The 24,403-nt window shown below is 51.6% G+C and overlaps 1 protein-coding gene across 3 annotated transcripts; it reads left to right on the top strand.

Moving 5' to 3' along the window:
- The first annotated feature begins 2,921 nt into the window (after positions 1 to 2,921).
- On the top strand, positions 2,922 to 16,131 carry FCAMR (Fc alpha and mu receptor). 3 transcript variants are annotated; one of them, XM_019430304.2, is made up of 7 exons: positions 2,922 to 3,349; positions 6,248 to 6,308; positions 7,783 to 7,926; positions 10,860 to 11,198; positions 12,309 to 13,068; positions 13,695 to 13,813; positions 14,416 to 16,131. In XM_019430304.2, exons 1-7 carry the CDS (start codon positions 3,311 to 3,313, stop codon positions 14,595 to 14,597), a joined length of 1,644 nt encoding a protein of 547 aa, XP_019285849.2. In that variant the 5' UTR covers positions 2,922 to 3,310; the 3' UTR covers positions 14,598 to 16,131. The 3 variants fall into 3 exon arrangements, with proteins under 3 accessions (XP_019285849.2, XP_053765075.1, XP_019285841.2); XM_053909100.1 differs by having other exon boundaries at positions 6,236 to 6,308; positions 15,581 to 16,131; XM_019430296.2 differs by having other exon boundaries at positions 6,236 to 6,308.
- The last annotated feature ends 8,272 nt before the right edge of the window (positions 16,132 to 24,403 follow it).

The following is a 24,403-nucleotide window of genomic DNA, read 5'->3' as shown; positions in this document are numbered from 1 at the left end:
TATATTTGTTTCGATCCCCAGACGCATCACTCCAGAAAGATTGTGCTAAAAGCTGTTGCTCATGATTTCTTGCAGCGATCTATGCCAACAGCCTGATGTGAGCTCCTGTTAAGGTCTTCGGCTATACTCCTGTGAATTGTGAAATGATCTCCTGGGATTCTTTCCTCTGTGCTTTTACTAGTGGTCTGTCCATGAACTTAGAGCATCTCAGCACCCCCCAGACTGCCTTTGGGATGTCTTCCGTATTCGGAGGGCTGTGAATGTGGCTGGATTGCTATCTTTGCTAGCTGCCAAATGATGGTGGAGGTCGTAAAAGCCTCCTAAATGTCGTTATAAAATGATTGCTGGTGTTACACAAATACTTTCTTCTCTTATCCTTTGGAGGAGTGGCGAGTCTCATAGTTCACCTTCCTCTACGAATTTCTAAGTAAGTAAGTGATCAAGGACTTCTGGTTGTGCTAATAATCCAAGTGTTTTTAACAACATTTTCTTCAACATCCAGTATTGTGACCGGAGCTTGAGTCGGGGAGGGGGAGAAGGGGAGACATTTATTTGTCTATTTCGCAAACAACTATGCCAGAAAGAGCTTGCATACGTAGGTAGAGCAAGCAGAAAGCTTTGCAGTCATGTATAAGGAGGAATAAGCTTTGTCTACCGGCTGTGTGGACGCCTACAGCGTCTCTATATATCGCTCTTACTTTACTCATTAGACAACATGTTTTGGAGAGGGAAGAGAATACAGATTGTGGTACAGCCCAACTGGCTTTCCTTGCATTGGTTAGCTTTCTGTTTTCTGATTTTTAGTCCGGTGTGTCTGTTTAGCAAATAAAATCCTTTACGAAAACTGGGATTGGGGAATTGGAGGGCAGGCAATGGGTAAAACTCTTCCCAGATCTGACGTTGGGTCTTACTTAGTTTTTTTTTTTTTTTTCTGGAGTCTGGGACTGGGAATCAGAAGGTCACAGTGTCAGAAACCTATGTAAAGAGACTTCCTGTGGCTTTCTGTCAGGCAAAAGAATTCATTTACATTCTTAAGAGTAGCCGGTGCAGAGTTTTCTCTTTCATACTCCTTCAGACAGGAGGCCATCTTGGCTCTCGTTCAGTGCTCTGGAAAGTGGCCTAGTGCTTTACAACCAATTGAACTTGATTATGGCTTATGTCTTCAGTAATCAAAAAGTCTCCAAAGTGTTCAAAAGGAGACAAACTAGAAAAAGGTATCCTTAAGGATGTAAAATGACTGCATTGTTTATAAAACAATACGATTTGACTAACATTTATTGATTTTTTAAATAATTTTTTAAAGTTTATTTATTTATTATTGAGAGAGAGAGAGAGAGAGAGAGAGCACAAGCTGGGGAGAGGCAAAGAGGGAGGGAGACACAGAATCCGAAGCAGGCTCCAGGCCCTGAGCTGTCAGCACAGAGCCCAAGGCGGAGCTCAAACCCACAGGCCACGAGATCATGACCTGAGCTGAAGTCAGACACTCAACTGACTGAGCCACCCAGGTGCCCCGACATTTATTTAAAAATACAAAATCGATCCAAACATGTCCTGAGAAAAATGGACTTATTTTTAATCTTTCAGATGCCAAAATGATCAAATGGCCAAAAAGAGAAAAGAAAAAAAGAAAGAATAAAGAAAGAAAGTGGTAGGCCTCTGAATAGATGAAAACCTCCAAAAAGGACTTTTTTCGAGGGTTTGATCATCCAAAGACACCTGCTCTCTGTCGCTGTAAGCTAAGCTATTAATATTATCAGCTAACATTTACCGATATTTTACTACATGCCAGGAACGTTAAATTACATGGACTGTCACACTTAATCCACCAAATAATTTATGAGGTAGGTGCTATTAGCTCCTGTTCTCAGATTAGGAAAACAGGGGGTAAAACGGATAAGTAATCTTACCCATATCGCTTTCCTAGTAAAAAGTAGGGCTGGTATATCAACTTGGAAGGAGTCTGACTCCAAAGTCTATGTGATCAACCACGATGCTCCGGAAGGAGCGGGGAATGGAAAATCTGGCCAAGCATTAACCCTCTCTTTCCACCATTCAGTTCCGGGGATAAACAGGGCCGCCATGCACAGTGTTTCGGGTTGTGCACTACTTAAGCATGCCACGGCTAAGGGGATGCCCTTTCCCCTGTAGATGTATTCTAACTTATATCAGAGGCGATAGGTGTTGGTGAAGATGTGAAGCTTCTAACCAAGTCCCGGCGTAGCAGCACACATCTCCGTGCACACAGAATCTGGCACACACACGTGCATGAGACCACCTTGTCCCAGCCACACCCTAGACATCCCACGGTATTATTTTCTGTCCTCTCCTATTGCTCTCGGGGACACAGCTCTTACCCCCAAACTGTCTTCCAACGTGGAAGGGTGAATGCATGAGCCAAACAAGCTGCCACCTCTAATTATTGTGCAACAAGATGTCAACCGCCTTGATTTTTCTAAAGGAGACGTGTCCTTTCTACCTGGCACAAGGGTGCTCTCCGGGGGCCCTGGTGAGGACCTTCTTTTAGAACCAACAGAGGTAGGCATTACATTCCTTACGAGGAAAAGAGCCCACCCATGACATATTTCCCAAAGCAAAACGTTGGGGTTATGTTTAAGCCTGTCGGCTGTCCTTCCTCCTTCGGGATGAGCCCCGTGTGTCAGTGCTCTCTTTCCGTGGAGGTCATCTCATTTCCTGGACGGTGCTTTGGCTGGAGCATGAATTAGCGACTGCCAGGCATGCAGTTGAGCAGGGAGTCCATGACCCGAACTGGCTCTCCCTGGGAGCCTAAGGGGTCAGGCCAGCAGAAGGCACCAGCTGCCCAGCCAGACCATAGGGGAATTCCTCCCCTGAATTTTCTCCCCTCCCCAGATTGTCTCATCATCACCCTACAGGGGTCAGCTAAACTGGGGCATCCTGAAAAATCTGGGGCTCTGGACTGGAGGGGAAATGAGAAGTGGAAGAACGGAGATCCGTGTGTTTTCTTTGATGCCACTGTCACCACCCCTGGAAGAGTTCTTCAAGAGTAAGTGACAGGAAGGACCACAAGGAGCCAGGGCTGGCTCCCCCCTAGAAGAACTAGAAGCCGAGGCCCGATGTGCCCTGACTCGCTGCAGGTGTGGAGGGGCGAGGGGCACAACTACGTCTCGCACTTGTGTCTTCCGGGGCTATAGCCCCAGCTGCTTTCCAGCGCTCCGGTGCTGCCTTCTCAGTCTCAAGGTTAGAGGGAAGACGCTAGAAGGTGTCCAAACACCAGCATCTCAAAGAGAGAGAGAAAAAGAAAAGTCCGGGTGAATTTTACTTCTGGGCTGAGATGGATAGAGAAGCCTCAGCTAAGCCCGGAGAAGGACAGGTGAGATGCGGCTTCCCCCCTCCGCCTACCCCCCCACCCCAGGCTGGGGTCCTGTCTCCCAGTGGGGGGTGGTGAATTTCTGCAGCAGTTCTCAAGCATGCATTCAGGGGCCCTCCCCACAGCAGGCCAGGCTCACTCCCAGGGGGCCAGGAAAGGTCTGTGGGGTCCAGGCTGCAGCATTGCCCTCCCACCTCCCGGCTCTCCTGGTCCCCTCGACTCTCCCTCCCACCAGAGTGAAAGATTCCTTTGAGGCCCTAAGTAATGTAGAGCCAACAAATGTCAGAAAGAGAAGGAGACATGGAGATCCACAAAGTTCTTCTGCTATAGTGGAGACAAGGATGCATTGTTCTAGGTCATGCCATCAGCCACAGGCAAAGCAAAAGCTCCTGAGTCCTGGTTCTGTGCACTTCTCTCTGTACCACAGGGGCTCATTTCTTTCTTGTCAGCTGCCCCAGGGGTAGGGAATAGGAGAGGAGTGGGCCTGGTGGGGGGTGGGGGGTGGGGGGGTGGGGGGCTGGGTAGGGGGTGGCCAGTAGGGATCCGGGGAGTCGTAGAGCAACCTGTGTTGAAGATAAGATAGATGTCCTTCCTGGCAGGACCAGGGGATGAGAGTGCCCCCCCCACCATGTGGCCCTCACCCCCTAAGATGTTGTGCATTATAACAAAGGCCTGTAGCCCCAGGCTGCAGAGTTAGGGCCCTCTGTATCCTGGAGAAAGGCTTTCTGAAGGTCATTGGCAGGGTGGGGGACTTGGAGACATTTCCTCCAATATAGTCTTTTCAGCCTCGGATCAAGGCTAATAGCACCCTGGAGGCCTTTTATCTCACACTCTGTGCTTCCTCATTGCCCCTCGGAGGCCAGGCGGCTTTTGCTCCTGCCTAGAGATTGCTGCCCCAGGGGACTCCAGAGGAAGCGGGTGGTGTGGTCTACAGACTTTGACCTCAACCTGTGCTGTGTCAGCACCTAGTGCGTTGGGAAAACCAGCCCTAGGAACCTGGGCTTGGTGGACATTAATCAAACAAACAGATTAGGCGCAGGCACACCTGGAGAGCCTCTGGGGGAGGGCAGGCAGCCAGAAAGCTCTGGACGGCACAGAGGGCCTATGGCTGCCATGGCATTGCCCAAGATGGGGGCATCGTGGAGGAGGCATGAGAAGCCCGAGGGCTTTTCCAACCCCAGCCAGTCTCGGGGCTCTGCCTGGATAGAGAAGCCAAGACTTTGGCGGGGGGCTGGTTGGGCAGAGCCGAGCTGGGGTGGACAGTTTGCAGCTCCAGGGCCAACCCATGGAGCCTACGATGCTCGTGTCCTTTACTCTCCCTTCCCTTCCCTTCCCTTCCCTTCCCTTCCCTTCCCTTCCCTTCCCTTCCCTTCCCTTCTTTTCTTCTCTGCCTCCTACTTCTTGCCTCCCCCATTCCTTTTTCTCCTCTTTCAGTCTATGCCCCAGCCTGGCCAGCGGCCTTGCATGGCTTTGTCTAGTTGGGCCAGAGGGGGTGGGTGAGCGTCTCCTGCCCATGGCCCAGACCTCTGACTATCTGCTCCAATCCTCAACATTAGTGACACAGGGATTAGAGGAGGAAGGAGACAGTGATGGCTAACTTTAGTTTGCCTTTTTTTTTTTTTTTTTACAGGTCCCAAGAACTGTAGGCAGTAGACAGATTCAAAGCACAGATTTTTGATTAATCAAAAAGCATCCTTGAAAACCCCAGGAGGAATACAAATGAAGTATAATGTACAATCTCTGTCTTTATAATCAGCAGACAAGGGAAGACTGTTGAGTAGGGATCAGTATGGTGTCTGTTACGGGAGTGGTCAGTTCACAATAGCTGTGTGCTGTGCTCCTACACCGTCCTGCATCCTGTTCCAGAGCCTGGGGGCAGAGATGACACGCAGTGTCCCACCCCAGGCCGGCAGGAGAGAGACCAGAGCAGAGGGAGATCAGTGTGGACGGGAGGACAGGGAGGGCTTTCTAGACGTTGTGGAGAAGAGACAGATGAGGACAGTCACGCAGACAATTGCTTTTTCCGACAGCTCATTTTTAATTTTTTTTTTTTAAGGTTTATTTATCTTTGAGACAGAGAGAGACAGAGCATGAACGGGGGAGGGTCAGAGAGAGAGGGAGACACGGAATCCGAAGCAGGTTCCAGGCTCTGAGCTGTCAGCACAGAGCCCTATGTGGGGCTCGAACCCACAGACCTTAAGATCATGACCTGAGCCCAAGTCGGAGGCTCAACCGACTGAGCCACCCAGGCGCCCCCCCCCCCCTCCACCCCCGATAGCTCATTTTTAACTCCTTGTTACGGACCAGAGGTACACGCCCAGTGAAACAGAAGGCTTCCCTTGAAGGAATCAATTCTCCTTCTGCAAAATAGAAGGGGGGAAGGGGGAAGGGGGGAGGTTGCTGCTCTGCATGGAGCACACTGCCAGCGCTTCCGACACAATTGAGTTTCACTTGTGCAACAACCCCCTTACGCATTTACTCATTTCCTTGGAGAGGAGACTGACACCCCCCCCCCCCCCAATTCCGGGCTAGGTGTAAGCTTCAAGTGTGTGGTCTTTCCACTCTCTGTGGCTCCCCCAAAATTCAGAGCTCCACGCTGGCAGGCGGGCGCGGGGGCTGGGATCCTACAGGGGGAGTCCACCTCTTCTGAACCCAGAAACCCCGAGGGTAGGGACGTTGTAGCCTTGGTGGTGGTGACCCAGGCCAAACGCGCGTGCTTAGGAGTGAGAGATGGAGTCACGCTGGTCTCAGAGGGGGCAGTTCCCACCCCGCTCTTGGTTGGATGTAGCCCATCCAGCCGCAGCGCTGAGCAAACTGAGGTCCTGGAGAGAGAAGGGGCTCGGCCCAGGTCTCCCTGCTCCGCACGCTCTCAGGCTTTGTCCACTGCAGTGTTTTTTGCAGGTCACCAAGCAGAGGGCAGGATGGAAATTGCCCATCTTCCTCACGCTGTGCCTGTTGCAAGGTGAGTCCCAAACCCAGCCCAGACTCAGAGCTTGCGGGATGAGCCCCGTGCCTTCCAGGCTGCAGAGATTTCTGGCGGGCCCTCGGTGGCGTTCAGGGCTCCCACGGAAGTTTTGGGCATACCCCGGCTTTCTCTCCGGGGATCCAAGGCCCTGCAGTGGATCCAGGGAGTGGTCAGATCTAGGCCTAGGGGGAATGGGAGAGGCAAGAGAGAGGGCGTATGCCTGTTTTGATCTTTTCTAGAAGATTCACTGTCTTGCTATGCCCAATATCTCTGCTCTCTTCCATTCAAGTTGATGGCTGAAAGTTGGCTGCATTTGCAAGATAAGGGTTCCAGGGCTTGTGTATAAAAGACGGCAGGCAGAGGGCTCATTCCCACTCATTCAAAAAACACTCAGTGCCAGGCCCAGTACTAAGGACTTAAAGGTGCAGATCTGTCTTACATGAAACAGTTTGGAGTTGACAAAGAAACGAGATGGGTCAATAAAATTTACATCTATGCATTTACTGATTTAGTCAACATACATTTATGGAGGGCTGACTGTATGCCCTGCGCTAAGGGCGGGTGGATGAAAGACAGAATCTTGCCAATAGGTGCTGGCAGGCTGGTGTGGTGAGCCTGGCCAGGTATAGATCCGGCTCAGATGACAAATGGCCCTATGTGCTCTGGTCGGTATTTTATTTTATTTTAACGTTTATTTTTGAGAGAGAGAGAGAGAGAGAGAGATCACAAGTGGGGAAGGGGCAGAGAGAGAGGAAGACACAGAATCCGAAGCAGGCTCCAGGCTCTGAGCTGTCAGCACAGCCTTACGAAGGGCTCAAACTCACAAACCGCGAGATCGTGACCTGAGCCGAAGTCAGATGCTTAACGGACTGAGCCACCCAGGCGCCCCAAACAAATCAGAATTTTAATGAATCAAGGGTAGCTAATACAGGAGCAAGAACTCTGTACTATAATCAGACCATCTCTTTATTTTAATCTCCCCCCAGCCCCTTTAAAATTTTTCCGTAGAAACCGAAGCCCCCAGATGAAAACTCAGGCAGGCCCATGATTTTTATGTTAACATATTAGTGTAGGTGAGAGTTCTGACTGAATTTCTTTCACTCTCGAATGCTAAATTTGAAGTTCTAAGTGTGCAGTTAAATATTTTGGCTGGCCCTTTAATCTTCCTTCAACGATATGCCCCATCATCTACCCAAGGCCTACAGTCAGGAAGACGCTGCAGGGGGGACGCGGTGGCCGTCTTCTCTGTTCCTCTCTTCTGCCTCCTCCCCATGTTGGCAGTTGGGGCTCGGGACCCCAGCAGGGTCCCAGGAGCAAAAGGGAGGAGAGGCAATAGACAGGGAGCTCTTGCTTGCTGGGGTGGCCTGGAGCTCTCTGGCCTGGCGGGAGTTTAGAGCTGGCTCTTTCTTTGGTGGGTGCATTTGTGAACTTAGATGGTCCCCTGATGGCCCATCTCCTCCCTTCGCCCCAGGTTCTGCTTTGACCCCTCCACAGAGAAGACCCCATCTCAGATGCCTGCGGACCGTCTCTCTGCCCTCTGCACCCCGCCTCTGGGCCAAGGAAACACTCACTCCTTTCTCACCCCTCTGCGGGAGAGGGAAGACATCCATCGCAGGTGCAATGACTCTCCCTCTGTCCTGCCTCAAACCTCTTGTGCTCTCTCAGACAGAGTCGGTCTCCGGTCCATGGTTGCCCCACATCTGCAGCCCCCCGCCCCCCCCCCCGCCACTTGCTCCTCTCTGAGAGAAGCCATAGCCACAGATGACTGCCGGGAAATGATGGGTGAATGAGTTCAGGGCATCTGTCTCCACTGAAGGGCAGAGAATCTGCATCAGGGGCCCCAGATGGGCACCACGTTGATCTAAAGTGCTAGCTCTTTCTTTAATTTCCATAGGTGACTAATAAAAATTCCAAATGACATGGGGGCATCTGGATGGCTCAGTCCATTAAGCATCCTACTTCGGCTCAGGTCACGATTTCACGGTTCATGGGTTTGAGTCCCCGCATCAGGCTCTGTGCTGACAGCTCGGAGCCTGGAGCCTGCTTCGGATTCTGTCTCCCCCTCTCTCTGCCCCTCTCTCTGCTTGCGTTCTCTCTCGTTATCTCTCTCTCTCCCTCAAAAATAAAGAATAAAACATTAAAAAATAAAAAAAAATCCAAATGACACATAATACATACCAAATACATTCCAAGTTATACATAATATAACATATATACCTTAATTATGTATAACTAGGAGCTACTGATCAGTAATCTACTGAGTTCTTAAGGGCAAGTTAAATTTGGTATTAATAAAAGAAAAAAAATGTTCATTGCAAGAGCTGATTACAGACTCTTTTTTTTAAAGTTTATTTTTGAGAGAGAGAGAGAGAGAGAGAGAGAGAATCCAAAGCAAGCTCTGCGCTGACAGCAGCGAGCCCAATGTGGGGCTTGAACTCACAAACCATGAGATCATGACCTGAGCTGAGCCACCCAGGAGGCCCTGGTTAAGGATTCTCAATCAGCTTTCTACAGCGAGGTTGGACTGCCCCGTCTTGCCGATTCGTGGAAGAGACATACAAAAGATTATCTCGTGTGTGCCACAAGTAGATCACAAGAATTCCTGAAAGCTAGGGCACGAACACTTTATCAGGGCACTGCCAATGTTGTCCTGAGATGGTCCTTGTTTGTAACTGAATATTCTTGACTCTTAATGATAAATTGCCACTTATCCTGATTAAGAGCGGCACAGTTGGTGATGCGTCATGTAATTAAACCTACTGTGAATATTGATATAGTCGTGAGTCTTCTAGACTAGAGTCTTCTAGAATTAGCCCTCCGGACATACGCAACAGGCAGGGCCAGCTCGACGAGCTAAGAGGGCTGGGTTTAATGCTCTGCTATTACCCTGGTGAACAAGGGGTTAATAATTTTGCAACAAGAGGCTCCGCATTTTCGTTTAGCGCTGGGCTTTGCAATTATGTGGCCACTACGGGCAACAGGATATTAAACTTGGGTATTAAACTGAACCTACTTGTCTTCCGAGGCTCTAGAGACACCGACCGAGTTGATACCCGCCAGGTACCCACAGCCTAAAGCAAGATATTTTGCTGCCTGGGCAGGAACGCGCAGAGCGGTTATAAAGCCGGTTGTCCCCGCAATAGCCCGCCGCGTAGCCATCTGAAGAATCGTGAGCCCACAGCAGAGCTCACCGGGAGAGCCGCTTTGGAGAGAGATGTCCATGTGTTGTGCCCTCCTCCACTTGCCTGGGGAGACAGGAGGGATCGCTGCCCCCTCCCGTTCAGCCAAGTTCAGAGAAGGAATCTGTAGGAAGACACTCAGCGAGTTTTTCCTATGTCCCAGCTTCTCCTGACAGCAGAACAAAGGCGTTTCCTGGAACCTGCCGAAAGGAGCTGGCCTGGGGACTCCTCCACGAAGGCCACCCAGAAAGGACTGTGACCCCAAAAGGAAGGGCAGGTGGCCAGCCGTCATAGGTTTAGTGGTGGGGGGGAGGCACAAAAGGCCAGTCGGAGAGACAGTTCTTGCCAGGAGGGAACTGCAGCCAGAGGCCATGGAAGGGTCTGGGAGGCAAAAGTCCCAGGAAGAGCTCTGGCCGCCCGTGTGCCCAGGGAGCATGGCGAACAGAGCACAGCTCTGCGCCTCACCTTCCCCTCTGTTCCTCTGTACCCAGTCCCCGATGGGCCTAAACACCAGTTTTGAGTAGAAGGAGTAGAGCAAAGGGACTGGAACGGCAGCCAGTCGTGGGACTGGACTGACCTTACCGCCCTGGGCCAGGCCGGACTTTTTCCCCATCCGAGGGAGACCGTGAGAGTTACCATGAGTGAGGTTATGCCTGCGATTCATCAAGCAGCAGAGGCCGTGTCAAGAGACAGTGAGAGACACGACAAGCCTTGTTTCTGCTCACCCCAGAGCGAGTTAATGTCATTCAGTAAACAGGCCGTGGGCCGGTTCAACCACGATTTCCACCTGTTACCAAAGCGGGTGTGTTCGCAGGCCCGTTCAGCTGTGCGTTGATGGGGGCATGTGGTTGTTTACCCTCTGCCGGAAAATGCGGGGGGCGAACACATCCCCAGTCACCGGTCTGGGGATGTACCCACCAAGTGGACCGGGATACCGGTGTTTCAGGCACCCTCTCCGCTCGGGGGAAAGCACGCTAACCTGTTCTTACCATCGAACTATCTCTTGTGTATTCACTCCACCAACCAGACTGCAGCCCTCTTGTCAGATGTTGACCCAGGCCCCGGACGGACTCGTAGGAGAAAGTCTGGCACATGATAGGAGCCAGCTAACAGTTGGAAAGAGTATTCCTGCATTCCTGTCTCTCACATGGGGCCCTGGATACAGCTGCATTCCGTATCTTGGGGTACTCCCGATCCAGGGGCTAAGCTCTGACATTCTATGTTGATTCTTCCTGGCCTCACTTTCACGAAGGTGTTTTTCTGGCCTATTCCCTAATTCCGACAGAGTCTGGAGCTCATACCTCCCCACGGTGACCTTTCGCGAATCTCCCTTCCCTTTGACCATTTTTTCCCCTCTCTCTGCCCGCAGACGCAAACGCACTGAAGGGCCCGAGGCTGGTGTCTGGGGAGCCGGGGGGAACTGTCACCATCCAGTGCCATTATGCCCCCTTGGCCATCAACGTATACGAGCGGAAGTACTGGTGCCGTCTCAGCCCCCTGACGTCGTTCTGCCACACCATTGTGTCCACCACCGGCTACGCTCATCTTGGCTACCGTGGCCGCGTGACATTCGCAGACTTCCCGCAGAGAGGCTTGTTTGTGGTGAGGCTGTCCCAACTGTCCCCGGATGATGTGGGCCGCTACCGCTGTGGCATTGGGAAGAGAAACGACATGTTCTTCTTCAGCATGAATCTGACCGTCTCTGCAGGTACGGGCTGACGGCGGGTGGGTCAAGTCTGGTGAGGGGAATGCTGGGAAGGAGAAGGTGTGGGAGAAGACTGTCCGGTCCCAGAGGCCCTTAAACCTGAGGGGAGCGATGAGGAAAAGCTGGGGGTGGGGCAAGGACTTTAAGAAGTAGGCTTTCAGGGGCGCCTGGGTGGCTCAGTCGGTTGATGATACAACTCTTGGTTTCGGCCCAGGTCATGATCTCACAGTTGCGTGAGTTGAAGCCCCATGTCTGGCTCTGCACTGGCAGTGAAGAGCCTACTTGGGACTCTCTCTCTTTCTCTCTCTCTCTCCTCCTCTGCCCCTCCCCTGCTTGCTCTGTCTCTGTCTCTCTCAAATAAATAAACTAAAAAAAAAAAAAAGTAGGCTTTCATTTCAGAAAGAAATTACCTTCGGGAAGGTAGATATTAGGAAACACTTCCAAAATGAATGCATGCAGACTGCCTCACCCAAGTCCCCCCACATTTTGTGGCATGTGTTTTTGGAGAGGACTCCAAGAGGTTGAATTGAATAATATGGCTTCTTAGGCGCATGATGTCTCTTTGTTCAGACAAGAAGAGCAGGTAAGAGATGCGGGACAAAAGAGGCTCTTCCTGAGACCGAGCCCCTTAGCAGACATCTGACAGCTTCGAGGTCCATGCTCTGTGTGGCAGGTTCAGGGACCCAGGATCGGGCACCCAGAGCCTGGGGAAGGGCGCCCAGGCAGTGGAAGACCAGGAGAGAGGCAGTGCCTGGGATTGCATTTGTCTTGTTCAATGTCACTCTAACCGTCTGCTGAGATTGGCTGCTCTATTTGAGGACCAGTATGTGGTGGGCTGTGGGAAAGAGGCCTGTATGGGCATGCAGGACAGCTCAATAGAGACTGTGGGCATAAAAAAGAGAGAGAGAAAGGAAAATGTCAATATTTGCAAAAAGATTAGAGATTCCACCTGGTTTTCCCCTATTTTTATTTTATCCAACATATTGACCCAAGACTGTGTTGTTTAATGAGGATGCATTCCTTGGGGCAAACACTTTAAGCCTGGGATCTTTTGCTAAATCCTGTAGGCAGCTGGGATAGCCTTCCTATGCGGTCTCCTTCTGCCATTGACAGGTCTTTCCAGCGCCGTCCCCCCACCCACTCTGGCTGCTGGTGAGCTCCTCGTGGCATCCCTTGGAACAGCAACACCGGCGGCCAACAGATGGACCCCAGCAACCTCCCGGATGACAGAAAGACAAGGGACAGGATTCCACAGAGTTGCTCTGACTCCAGGAACCAGGAAAACAACAGCTTCCGCTGAGGGCAGGCAGACCCCAGGAACAACTGGGGCAGCAGCTCTAGGGACAGGTAGTCGGGTAGAGAGTTCTGTCCGGACAACAGTCCCCATTCCAGAGAGTTCGGCTTCAACCATCGGAGATATGTCCAATACGACAGAAGGTGTTTGGGTGTGGGACACCAACGGCTCGGTAGGGGATTCGGGCAGGCCCAGCGAGGAAGGGAGGGAGATAACAACTACTGAGGCCGATAGGCCACAAGAAGAAGCAGAGAGGGTCAGAACAGCTCTGGATGTAGTTGGGAAGGTCATAGGGACCATCAGGCCAACAACTCTGGTCTCAGAAAAACGGGTGCAGGAAATCTTGCAAGAAGCAACAGCCATTGCTAAGCCCCAAGCCCTGGGCTCCATTGAAAGAACTACCCCAGCTGCAGGCGTGTGGACCCTGGGGCCCTCCAGCATACAGGTGGCGTCTGAGGAGGGAGCTACCGAAGGGGACCTAGACACGCCTGCTGGACACAGCGATCCCCAAGCAACGCCGAGCCAGGCCCCGGCAGCTGGGCCCAGGAGGTGCCTGGGCAAGGGGTATTCCATGAAGAGGTAAACTCCCAGCCCCTCCTCTCTGCCCTACTCCAGGCATGCCCCTCCCTGGGCCGACCTCTGCGCCCCCCCTCCGCCTGCTCACTTCTCTCCCTTTGTCACCTCAGGACAGCAAAGGGCAAGGCCCATAAACATCACAGACCCTCCCTTGTTCAAGGCTCCTTGCTAAGAAACCCTGAGTATTTTCATGTGGTTTTCAAGCAAAGATCAAAACAAAAGAGTAACAGAATATTTAGGTGGAACCTTTGGGACTTTTTTGTAAAAGGTGAGGAACAAAAGCTCCAGACAGGGGAAACACTTGCTGAAGCCACAGGGGAAGACCGTGAAACCATGGGGCAGAGCCCCATGCCCAGGGTGGATTCCCTGCCTCTCACTCAGTCCTCTTTCCACGGTGACACAGAGTGGCCCCCACCTGCCTCACACTCGGTGCAGTAGGGACAAGACGGGGGCTCCCGTCCCAGCTCTGCTACGAACCTGCCGTGGGAATAAGGGGAGCCGACTTCCCTCACCTCAGCTTCTCACCTGTAAAGTGAGGGGCGAGGGCCGAATGGCCTTCGGTCTCCTGTCCAGCTCCCGCCCGCCCTCCCCTGCACTCTTCTCATCCCCACCTGTTACTTCCACTCCAGGGCTTCTCCAGGAGAGAGAAACATCTCTCGGATCCTGACTCCTGTCTCTACGGTGCTCTTCCCCCTCACGCTTGTGGCTCTCGTCCTGTTGCAAAGGAGGCTCCGGATAAACAGGACCTGTGAGTTGAGCCGAGGAGGGAGTGCTCGTTCCCACCGGACACCCTCCGGACTGGGTGGGGTCCGGACTGGTAAAAGTGCTAAATTCTAGACAGAGCCATTTAACCGGTCCTGGCCTTGGTTTCTCAATGAAATGGGAAAATCAGTTATGCCTCAAAGGCACCCCCGGGCAGAAGGAGAAGCTCTTTCAGAGGATGGCAAGCCATAAGCCAACGGTGGGCGTGGGAACTGCATGAGCCATGCCGGCAGCAGGCAACAGGAGCACAGGGACCAGGTGCGGGGAGCAGACCACATTTGCACCCTCTGCCTCATGGCCCAGCCAAAAGCCTCTTCCGGCTAGGTTTCAGTACTCCTCAAGGGAGTGTTCCGTGGTGTTTAGCTCTGATGAAGAGAGGGCGAGATGTTCCGGGACCAAGTGGAAGAGGCTGAGGTGCTCACACCCAGGACCTCGAAGGCCTGGCCCAATCCTTTTCAATCCAAGGGCTCAGTTGCAATTCATCTGTGTCAGGAAGTTCCCAGGAGGTTGTAGGGGTTGGGGGGTGGGGCACTCAGGGAACCGCATTCAGTTCTCAGTACCCTCACGGCATGCTCTGTGTCTGTGCAGCTCAGGAGACAGAAAGGACAGCGGGGGTCACCTTGATTCAGATGACGCATTTCCTGGAACTGAGCCTCCAGCCAGACCAGCTGCCCCACGTAGAGAGGAAGATATTCCGGGACGAGTCTCCTCCTCGGGCCCGTCTGACTGTCCCCGAGAGGCACCCTGGCCCCCAAGGAATGGAACAATAAGCTCTTCAGTCCCCATGGAAAGAGAGCCAGGACCAAACGCCATGACTTCAGCCTTTTTTCATCCTTCCTCCGCCTATACAGAGGGAAGCAAATGGGACTGGGGAAATAGAGGCTGGCCGTCCTTGGGCCTAGGAAAGTCAAGCATTTCCCACAGCCAAAGGTGGTATATGACTCAAAGGAGGCTGCAAGAAAGGATTTATTAAACATTGGCAGAGGTCACCTAGGAGAGCGTGGAACTTCCATTTCCGGGAGTTTGAAAATAGAGGAGGCTTCCAAGTGCTACGAATTCTTAGCCATCATTCCTACTCCTTGCCAGGCATCCCCTTTTCTCAGGTCTGTTAGCATTCAGCCTGCTGCACACATTTATTTAATCATATTCATGTACACGAGGCTTGCCTTCTCAAGAAGATTCTAAGCTCCTTTAGGGCAGTAATTGTGTTTGATCCACATCACTATGTCCCCAGAGAACTTCCAATTCAGTAGGGCGCCCAGTAAGTATTTGTGCTGAACGGCTGGCTGACCAGAGGGCATGGGCTCAGTGGCCTCCGAGGTATTCTGAGTCCCCCTTCACTCCCCTCCAGTCCCCCGGAGGACTCCATAGGCAGGTGTTTTCTCCATAGAAACGAAAAAGCACAACCCCCCTTCCTCAAATCATCCCCCCACATTTGGGCCCATTGTCATCATGCCACAGACCTTTTGACCTAGGCAAAAATTTCTGGGATTTTCCTAAATTCATGGGCGAGGAGGGTATTTTTCAGTAGATTCTCACCTTTTTCATAAAGCTCCTCTTGTTCAACTGCTTCTGAATCCTTGAGATCAAGGACTGTTGTTGAAGTTGGGAAATGACCATTGGGGGGAGGGAGGGGGGTGGAAGACAGAGAAGGTGGCCAGAAGGAATTTTATGTGGATTCTGCTTTTATAACCTTTTCATCCCATGCCTATTGGGGAACTTTCACTCCATCCTTGGTCCCACTGTCTTTCAGGCATTATATCAGCTCTTTTGTTTTGCCGAATCTGTTAACTGACTGTCTGAACTTCATGTTTGGGCAAAGCAGCCTTTGAGCAATGGAAGAGAAAGAAAAGGAAGGCTCCAATGTCAAGTTGAGAATTGTCAAGTGGACATTTCCAGAAGGATCAGTCCTGCCTTCTAGACTGTCAGCAACACCAGAGACACTTTGTTAACACATCCTCACAGCTGGTGCTGAACCCGGACACTCTCCCCAGAAAACCATGGAGATTTAGTCTTCAAGTTTGGTGAGAGAGACCCCAATGTTTTGGTTATGTAGGGAAGTTGAAAACATCTGACCAAACAGAATCACAGAATTTCAGAGCTAAAAGGTCCTTAGAAGTTAACCACTCTAGGGTGAGGTAACTGAAGCCTTGCAGGGGAGAAGGAAGTTGTTTAAACCCAGTTAGAAATAGACGAAGGCTCAAAAAAGAGAGCTCATAACCTTGATTTAGTGCTTTCTCCACTTCCTCACTGCTAAACAATGTATCAAAGCAAAACTAGTTAAAAATAAATCAATGACACCACCATGGGCTCGCTCCACACCATTTTCATGAATGCTGAAAAACCTGTAAGAGATAGAGAGATAAGGCAGCCACATTAACCCATTCAACCAATAAGGAAGCGGGCCCTGGGGGGGTATGTAATACAGCTAAGGTCATTTGGCTTATTAGAGGTGGGGACAGACTGAGACCCTCCCGCCCCCTGCCCTGGATCACTCAGTGCAGGATCACCCCACCTAACTGGTGTTTACCAGGGGCGTCCACAGAATGCTAGCTTCTCAAGATTGTTAAGAGGTATTCTGAGGGGGGAAAAAAAAGCTTCAGTAGATCAAACAAGTTTGGGAAATGCTGGTTAAAGAATAAACAAGTTCTTTTGCGTAGGACTTTTTGGAGCCTCTAATCCACTAAGATGCATGGCAAATAGCCGTGGGGTGTGGGGACATGATGAGTGTTTTGCCAGTGTTTTGGACTATTGTGTCTTGGTGAAGCAATCTCACTGGACCGGGATCCTCAGATCACTTACTGCTTGGGGAAGTTGGATGCACTAAGGCAGGGGTCAGCACCCCTTTTCTGTAAAGGGCACGATAGGAAACACTTTAGACTCTGTAGGACACACAGCGTCTGTTGCAACACCACAGTTCTGCTGTTGTAGCACTGAAACAATGACTCCGACAGTGTGCCAACAACATTTTATTTACAGAGATAGGTGGCAAGCTGCATCTGACTCCGGAGCCACGATTTGCCAAGCCCTGAACTAGCACACAAGACTCCGATGTGAGGGATCAGACCCTCATTCTTCCTCAAAAGCTGCCCTTGCCACGCTGCTCAGGAACCTCTCCTTTCGCCGAACCCCTGTAACACTTTCTGCTTGGGGTTCAGCAGTCGGGGCACCCGGCCTGACTGCCCCATCTTGGGGAAAAAGGGGACCGGCTCGGCAAGGGTGTTGGCCGAGTGGCTGGAGTCGGGAGCGGCTTCTAGAAGTAGGACCAGGTGCATCAGGGAAAGCTGAGGTCCACCGGCAGGGGACGAGCTAGTGCAAGTTCAAAGGGTCAGAGCAGAGCCAAGATTAGAGGCTCAGGGCCTACTGTTCGGAGCCGGGCAGAGATAAGATCTGAGGGAAATTCTCACCTGGAAGGAAATGGGGGAGCCCCATGTCTTTACAGCTCTTCTTTATCGGCTACCTGATAACCTGGTGTGACGCGGGAGTAAGACAGACAGAGCAGGCGGGCTCTACCACTCGGTATTGTCCGTGATTTGTTTTTCCTCTTCCATCCCCCGTTAGCACGAAACATCACTGGGATGCGAGGCAGGGAAACATCCATCACTAGGCTGGAATCAAGGAAGTCTCTCTCTTTTTTTTTTTGTTTCTTCTTCATGGAAATTTCTAATCCAAGATACAGGTGATGAGGGAGCCTAAGGCAAGCTGACAGGCCGCAAACACTGCCCCCCCCCCCCCCCCCGCCCCCCACCCAGGTGGGATATGTGTGATATTTCCCAGGCACTCCTGACTGCCTAAAAACAAAGGAAAGGGAAAAAACAAATGGTTAACTGATAGAGATCATAGTCCTGCTGGACCTAAGTCTCCATCACCCCTCCATAGTGATGTGGGAAACAAAGGCAGGAGGAGACCGGGATAGAACTTAATTTCCTTATAACCTGCAGCCCATTGGCAAATGCTTGAGGCCGGCAGAGTAAACTGTTTTTCTAGGAACTCCTAACTGTCTTAGTGCTAATGCTTTGCTAGAGGGAATAACAACCCTAGCCTGAGAGAACCAGGCCTCCAGTATCCTGTGAGTCTTCTTTAGCTTGTGAAAATCTCACTGGAAACTTCCCCTGGACTTTACCTCTCCCAACTGCATAGTATAGAAGCCAGTCTCTCCTTATGGTCCCAGGGCAGCTCTTCCTGCCCACGGGTCCTGTCCCCGTGCTTCAATAAAATCACCTTTTTGCACTAAAGATGTCTTCAAGAATTCTTTCTTGGTTGTCGGCTCCGGACCCCATGCACCCCGCTATCGCCCCAAAAACCTCATTACAGGCAAGCACTGACTTTCCTACGATCGAGCAGATTCTCCCCGTGAGGGCACAAGTCTTAACACTGCTGCTCCTTCCCTAGTATCTCTGCACAGAAGGGGCTACCCTCAGCTTTCACCTCGCATCTGATACCACATTTCTGTAAGTTAGGTATGATGATTCACATTTTACAGATGTGAAAGCCGAAGGCAGAGGAAGTAAGTAGTTACGCTCCTCGGGAAAGGGCAAGCCAGGAACTGGACACAAAGCAGTCTATCTCCAAGCTTAAATCCTTGATCGGTGCACCACACTGCCTTGCTCGACACTTAGATTTATGGCCTGGCATCTGATCAGGTCCTTTCCTGTTTAATATTCTAGAACCTTCCTTGTTTTCCTCTGGGAGGCCCAGTGTATAGAAGTTTTTATAACCATTTCCAGTAATCTGTTTTCTTTGGTCACCCAGCTGGCTTACTCCTGTCCTGGCTAAGTGAAGTATAAAAGTTCAGGGAGCTGGAAATGAGCGCTAAAAATTCAGTCGCTGCCCAGAGGTCCGTGCTGGCATTGTACAAACAGAGCTCAGATCTTCAGTTAGCTGCGGGGATGTCCGTCCATCTCAGGTAACCCAGGGCAAATGCTCGACCCCCAGCCAACTTGTCGCCATTCTCCTCTAGGACTCTGGGGGTTTCTTCCTCTCCTCCAGCAGCCAGTGTGGTCTCAGACAGACAGAATCAGCTTACTGACAGCATCAGTCAGACACAAAGAGGAAGGTATTTCCACGGAAAAACCTGTAAAGCACTTAAGGCAAGTAAACATGAGTTGTGTGGTTATTTTCCACTGGTACAGATATTCCAGGGCTAAGAGCCTGACAAGACGGGTGGAGATGGAGATTCTACTCAAAAGGAAACAGACCCTCTGGCGGGGTCCAGCCACCACCAAACTCTCCACTTCCCCCTAAAGGATGCGGCTTGGATTGCAGGCACCAGCCCTCCCTGGCCCCCCCTTCACTGTCAGCAGGAGGACGAGCCATCACCCCACTACCCACTCTCCAAGGGGCCAACTGAAACCCAGAAGGGCAGCAGAGAGGCAGGAGAGGTCACTGTGCCACACTTCCAGAGGCAGATAGAAATCATGAACACTGAGGCTCCAGGCCAGTAGGCCACTCTTTGCCCCCTGGCCCCATTTTGTTGAGGATGTACATTCCTTGGTTAGCTTCTGGAGTCTTCTGTGTTCTGCCTTTTCCGATCTCTGGCTGAGTTCCCGAGTTTTGCTTGTTTGCTGCCTTGATCTAGGTCTCCCAGTTCAGCTCTGAGAGGAGAAGGTCAAACAAGGGCCACATCTTTCCCTAATTTAACTAATTCCTGGCTCCCTAACCTGAGTCTCTTAGCTGGGAGGAGGAGAGCCAGGACCGCCGTGGCCCAAGCATTTTCTGATTCCCCCCATGAGTGCAGATGTCGTACTTTTCCCCAGACAAGAGTTCAGGGAAAGGGCACCAGGGAGTTTGCTTTCTTAGGGCCTGGCATGGGAAGTGCAGACGGGTTTGTGAATGCACTTGGCCTCAACTCTCCATTTTGCCAGCACACTGCTCCACCCGTGCAGTGCAGCCCGCTAAAAATTAATTACGGTATACATCACCAGAAAGAAGCGATTATACAGCCTCGCGCAGTTGGGAATGCAGAGGCTCAGATGGGCATGGACTGCCGGGGATCACAGGGGATATTTTTCCGGTGGCAGTCTGACAGGCAAACCTTGGGCTGAAGGCCAGGCCAGACCAGGAACAAGGAAACGACAAGTGTTCAGGAGGTTCGGGAGGACCCCAGTGGCTTATGAGAGGGGCTGGGCCCTGTTACCTGACACTCTACCTGTTGACTTTGGATATCTACTCTAAAAATCTTCCTCCTTCCGCCTCTCCCTGACCAGGGTATGGAGGTGGGAGAAGGCGAGAGAGTGGTTTGGTGCCTTCAGAAAAGGTTTGCTCCTTTGTTCCTGCCTCTCAGAACCAGAGAAGAAAAGTCTCTGGGGCCCTGGGATCGGCCGGCGGAAACTCAGAGAGCCTCTGGACCAAGGCCAACTTTCCAGCCTAGCTTCGCTATTCCTTGTTCCTCACAACAGGCTCCTCAGAGCAAGACGCAGCCGGTCTCGGGGGGCTCCCACCACAGCTCCTGCCTTCATTATTCCACCACCCAAATGACGAAGACGCCCCAGCCCAGAAGCCCCTGAGGAAATGTTGTTTTTCACTCTCTGATTGGGGGTGAACAGAACTAGGAAAACAGGTGAGGGATCAGACACCTGGGCAATGACAAGGCGAGGCAGGTAATGAGGGAGAAGGAGGTGGCCCAGTGAGTTCACGGAGAACAAAGAGGAGCTCTGAGGCTCTCATGGGTCCATGTGGCCAGTAAGCCGCCCTCTCCAACACTCTCCGGTGACCAGAACTTCTTTCCCACCCTCCTTGCGTCCACTACCCGGCCTGCCTCCTTAAGTTTGCTCTTGGCATTGGCACGATGCTGCCAGTCACAGATGTCATGCTCCGCGCTTCTTAAGAAGGACCTGGGGAGCTCCTATGAAATCACCCCACAGCCAGGCAGATTTGGAGCGTTTCCAGCTTATTCCCCCCGCTACTTACTCCCTAACAGGGAGGCTCACCTGTGAAAAGGCTCAGGCCTCCAAATTAAGGACTCAGAAACTCCCCCAAGGAGTCCCCCAAGGACTCAGAAACTCACCCCAGGTGGGGGTGAGCTCCCCCCACCTGAGCTCAGCCAACTGGACTATTGCAGTCCCTACTTTCTCGGTGGGATTCCAGGCAGTGGCCACACTAGGGACCACCTTCCCAGCCAGCAGCATTCAGCTGGGCACCAAGGACAATAGTCCCCAACCCATGGCCTCTCTCCAGCCCAGGGCAGGGAGAGTACACGCTGTATCCCTGCCAAGGCAGGACAGCTAGGGTCAGGAAATATAGAGTGTTACCCCCTGATGGTGAGGGTAGGGCTGCTAGGACATAATGATCCCAAATAGTAACTATCCTTTCAAAAAATGGGAGAGAAGGGATTGATATTTAGTTCGGTAGATTTGCTGTCACAATTCTGTTTTCTCCTGATCGACACTCAACTGACCATATTATTGGTTTGCAGAGGAATGTTGGATTTCAGGGCTGGCTGACCTGGGAGTAAACATCGACTCCAGGCTGGGGTTAACCATTGACTCAGACAAAGATCTGCAAAGGGGAGCAGAGAGCTGGCGGTAAACAGCAGCGATAGGCTGTTTCATCTGTCCGCTCTTATCTCACCGGTCTGGCAAAATCGGCATTCATAAGCACCATCCGCAGCGGCCAGGAGTGCAGAAGGGCAGGGGAAGTCTGGGGAAGGATGCAATGGCTTAGGCCTCCCCTTCTCTATGGGTGGCTTCCCAGGGTCTCGGAGCATCCACCCAAGGATGCAGGGTTGAAGCTGTGTACTTGGTCCTCTCCATTCTTCCCTGAATCAGTTGAAGATGCAAATCGAAGTCCATTGCAGCCCGTGGAAACACGATTCAAAAGATCCATCTGGGGAGTGAAGGCTTTGGGAAGTGGAGGAAACTTCCCAATGCTGGAAGACCTTGGTTCCTGACCCACCTATGCCATTAGGTGTGAAGTCGGGCAAGTCATTCCACTTCTCTGCCCTTGGGTGCTCGTTGATCAGTGGGGAATCTCTCTTTGTTCTGAAAGCCCATGCTGTCCCATTCATCTGAAGCTGAATCATAAGCACCTGTTAGAAGCCAGTCACTGCCCACATTATACTTGGTATTTGTCACAAACACACAGTGTAAGTATAATTAGCTCCATTTGATAAATGAGAAAACTGAGGTCCAGAGACCCTAAGTAACTTGTCAAGGGTCCCCTGGACCAACAGGTGGCAGGGCTTGGATGTGAACCCCAGACATTCTGGGTTTGGAGCCTGTGAGCTTTCCCCAGAGCTTTACTGCCTCTCCATGCCGACTACCACCTGGCTGGTGTTGATCCTTGGCAGTGGTGTATGGGATGATAACTCCTCAATTAGACCATATGCCCTTGGGGAACAGAGACACACTCTCCTGATGTTCCCAATCTCCCTGGACCTCACCCAAACTGGTCAGGGGCATAGTAGATGCTTGCAGTAAGGCTGCAAAATGCCCCCCCAAAGACGTGTTCACCTGATCCCTGGAATCTGTAAATGTTACCTTATTGGGGAAAAGGGTCTTTGCAGATGTGATTCAGTCCAGATGCTGGAGACGAAGAGATCATCCTGGATTACCCAAATGGACCCTACATGTGGATCACAAGTGTCCCTGTAAGAGAGAACAGAGAAATATTTGCGGGCACACACAGAAGGCAAAATGAGCACAAGGGCCAAAGGGGCATGATGCAGCTACAGACCAAAGAATGTCCAGGAACCCGGCAGTAACCAGAAGCCAGGAAAGGGGGGGGAACAGATTCTCCCCTAGAGCCTCCAGAGGGAGCGTGGCTCTGTCCACTCCTGATTCAGACTTTTGGCCTCCAGAACTGAGAACACGTTGTGGTTGTTTTAAGCCACCACAGTTATGGCAGTGTTACAATAGCCACAGGAATCAAATGCAGTGCTCCCTCAAAACACAGAATCCGAGGACTAGAAGTTTTGGAAACCACACGGCCCAGCCCTCCCATTTAACAGAAGGAACACCTGCAGCCCTAAAGGAGGAAGCGATTTGGCAAAGGTCACTCAATAAGTTAGAAGCAGGGCCGGAACCAGGACACGTACGTGTGTTCTGAGACCAGTTCCTGCTGAGTCCCAGGGGCGTGAAAGTCAAATAAGAAGCTTTAGTTCTTCTTATTAGTATATTTTTCTCTTATTAGTCTCTTAAGAGGGAGGGGGGAACTTTATTATTTTTTTAATTTTTTTAAATATATGAAACTGATGGTCAAATTGGTTTCCATACAACACCCAGTGCTCATCGCAAAAGATGCCCTCTTCAATACCCATCCCCCATCCCCCCCTCCCTCCCACCTCCCATCAGCCCTCAGTTTGTTCTCATTTTTTAAGTCTCTTATGCTTTGGCTCTCTTCCACTCTAACCTCTCTCTTTTTTTTTTTGGGGGGGGGGAGGGGGTAACTTTAAAGTAGATGCCGTGATGTAAGTTTTGAAAGGTATGATTATTGCTGTCATCATTGTTATTATTGAGTGATGGGCAGTCCCTCCGCCTTCGGGACAGGGAGGCAGGGGCTATGCTTTAGGGCCACTGAGCTCCCGATGGGGAAGCCACAGTGAGAGAGGGGAAGTTAGGTGGCTCCGAACACACCGCTAACATGTGGCTGAGCCCAAAATAGGACGCAGGGTTTTGACTTTCTGGCTCTTCCCTGGGTTCTGCTTCTCGTTTTCCCTTTCCCCTAAGCTGGATCAGTAGGCCAGGTGGGCTGTGTGTGTGTGTGTGTGTGTGCGCCTGACACGATCTGCTAAGACGGTTTTGGGGACTTCTGGGAGCACACACCAGGACACAACCTAGGAAATTCTCCCCAGTATAGAATAAGGAAACTGGGTGGGAGATCTGGGGCCCCGGAGGCAGCCTGAGAAGCAACCGTTTTAGGGGTGTTTTTCCCTCCCTCCCTGCAAGCCTACATTTATCAAGTTTCCGTCCTAGTATTCAGTGGGCTCCCCTTAACCCCCACTCCAGCTCAAACAACTAGACCCAAGATATGCCCTGCTTTGGGGGAAGTGAGTTAATGAGAAAAAAGAAAACAAAAGCCTACAAATATCTGATGATTGAATCAGAAAGGAGAGAGGCATAAGATGGCAAAGGTTTGAAAGGAGCTGTAATCTGGCAGAAGCAGGCTTGTCCTATCCCTGTCCCCACACTATCTCCATCTTCCCTCACATCCTCCCACTGATAGCGACCCTGGACCCGGGGAGGAGAAAGATTGCATAGCTATTGGGGTACCTGTGTGCCCTCCCACCCGCTACCGGGGGCGGGGGGGTGGGCGCTTATTCACAGGTTGCAGCTGGGGAGAGGAGACGGACAGCGATGGAGATACCCAGAACAGGCTGGAGGTGCCAGAGCCCGGGGGAACTGCACCTTGCTTGTCCTGTATAGGACTTCGGTGGTCTGCAGTCTTGCCAGAATTCACTGCAACTCTGGCTACATGGGAGCAGTGGGGCGCAGAAGGCTACAAGGGGCTTAGGGGAGAATGAGGCTCTGCTTCACGGGATCTCCCAAAGGCCTCAGGAGGCTCATGATGAGCCCAACTCGCCCTGCGTCCACAGGAAAGGCAAGGAAGGGCCGAGAGGTCGCAGGGGTCCTACCCGAAG

The sequence above is a fragment of the Panthera pardus genome, unplaced genomic scaffold (genome assembly GCF_024362965.1).
Source record: "Panthera pardus isolate Hobbes unplaced genomic scaffold, ASM2436296v1 HiC_scaffold_21, whole genome shotgun sequence".
Lineage (NCBI taxonomy): Eukaryota > Metazoa > Chordata > Mammalia > Carnivora > Felidae > Panthera > Panthera pardus.
The sequence above is the reverse complement of the archived record's forward strand: the minus strand, read 5'-3'. Positions and strand labels throughout refer to the sequence as shown.

What these genes read in the sequence shown, in the direction of transcription:
- FCAMR (XM_019430296.2), top strand. Translation starts at nt 3,311, where the DNA reads ATGGATAGAGAAGCCTCAGCTAAGCCCGGAGAAGGACAG. An exon ending in AGGGAAGACATCCATCGCAG is followed by an intron (nt 7,927 to 10,859) that starts GTGCAATGACTC and finishes CTCTGCCCGCAG; the next exon opens with ACGCAAACGCACTGAAGGGC. An exon ending in AAGGGGTATTCCATGAAGAG is followed by an intron (nt 13,069 to 13,694) that starts GTAAACTCCCAG and finishes CTTCCACTCCAG; the next exon opens with GGCTTCTCCAGGAGAGAGAA.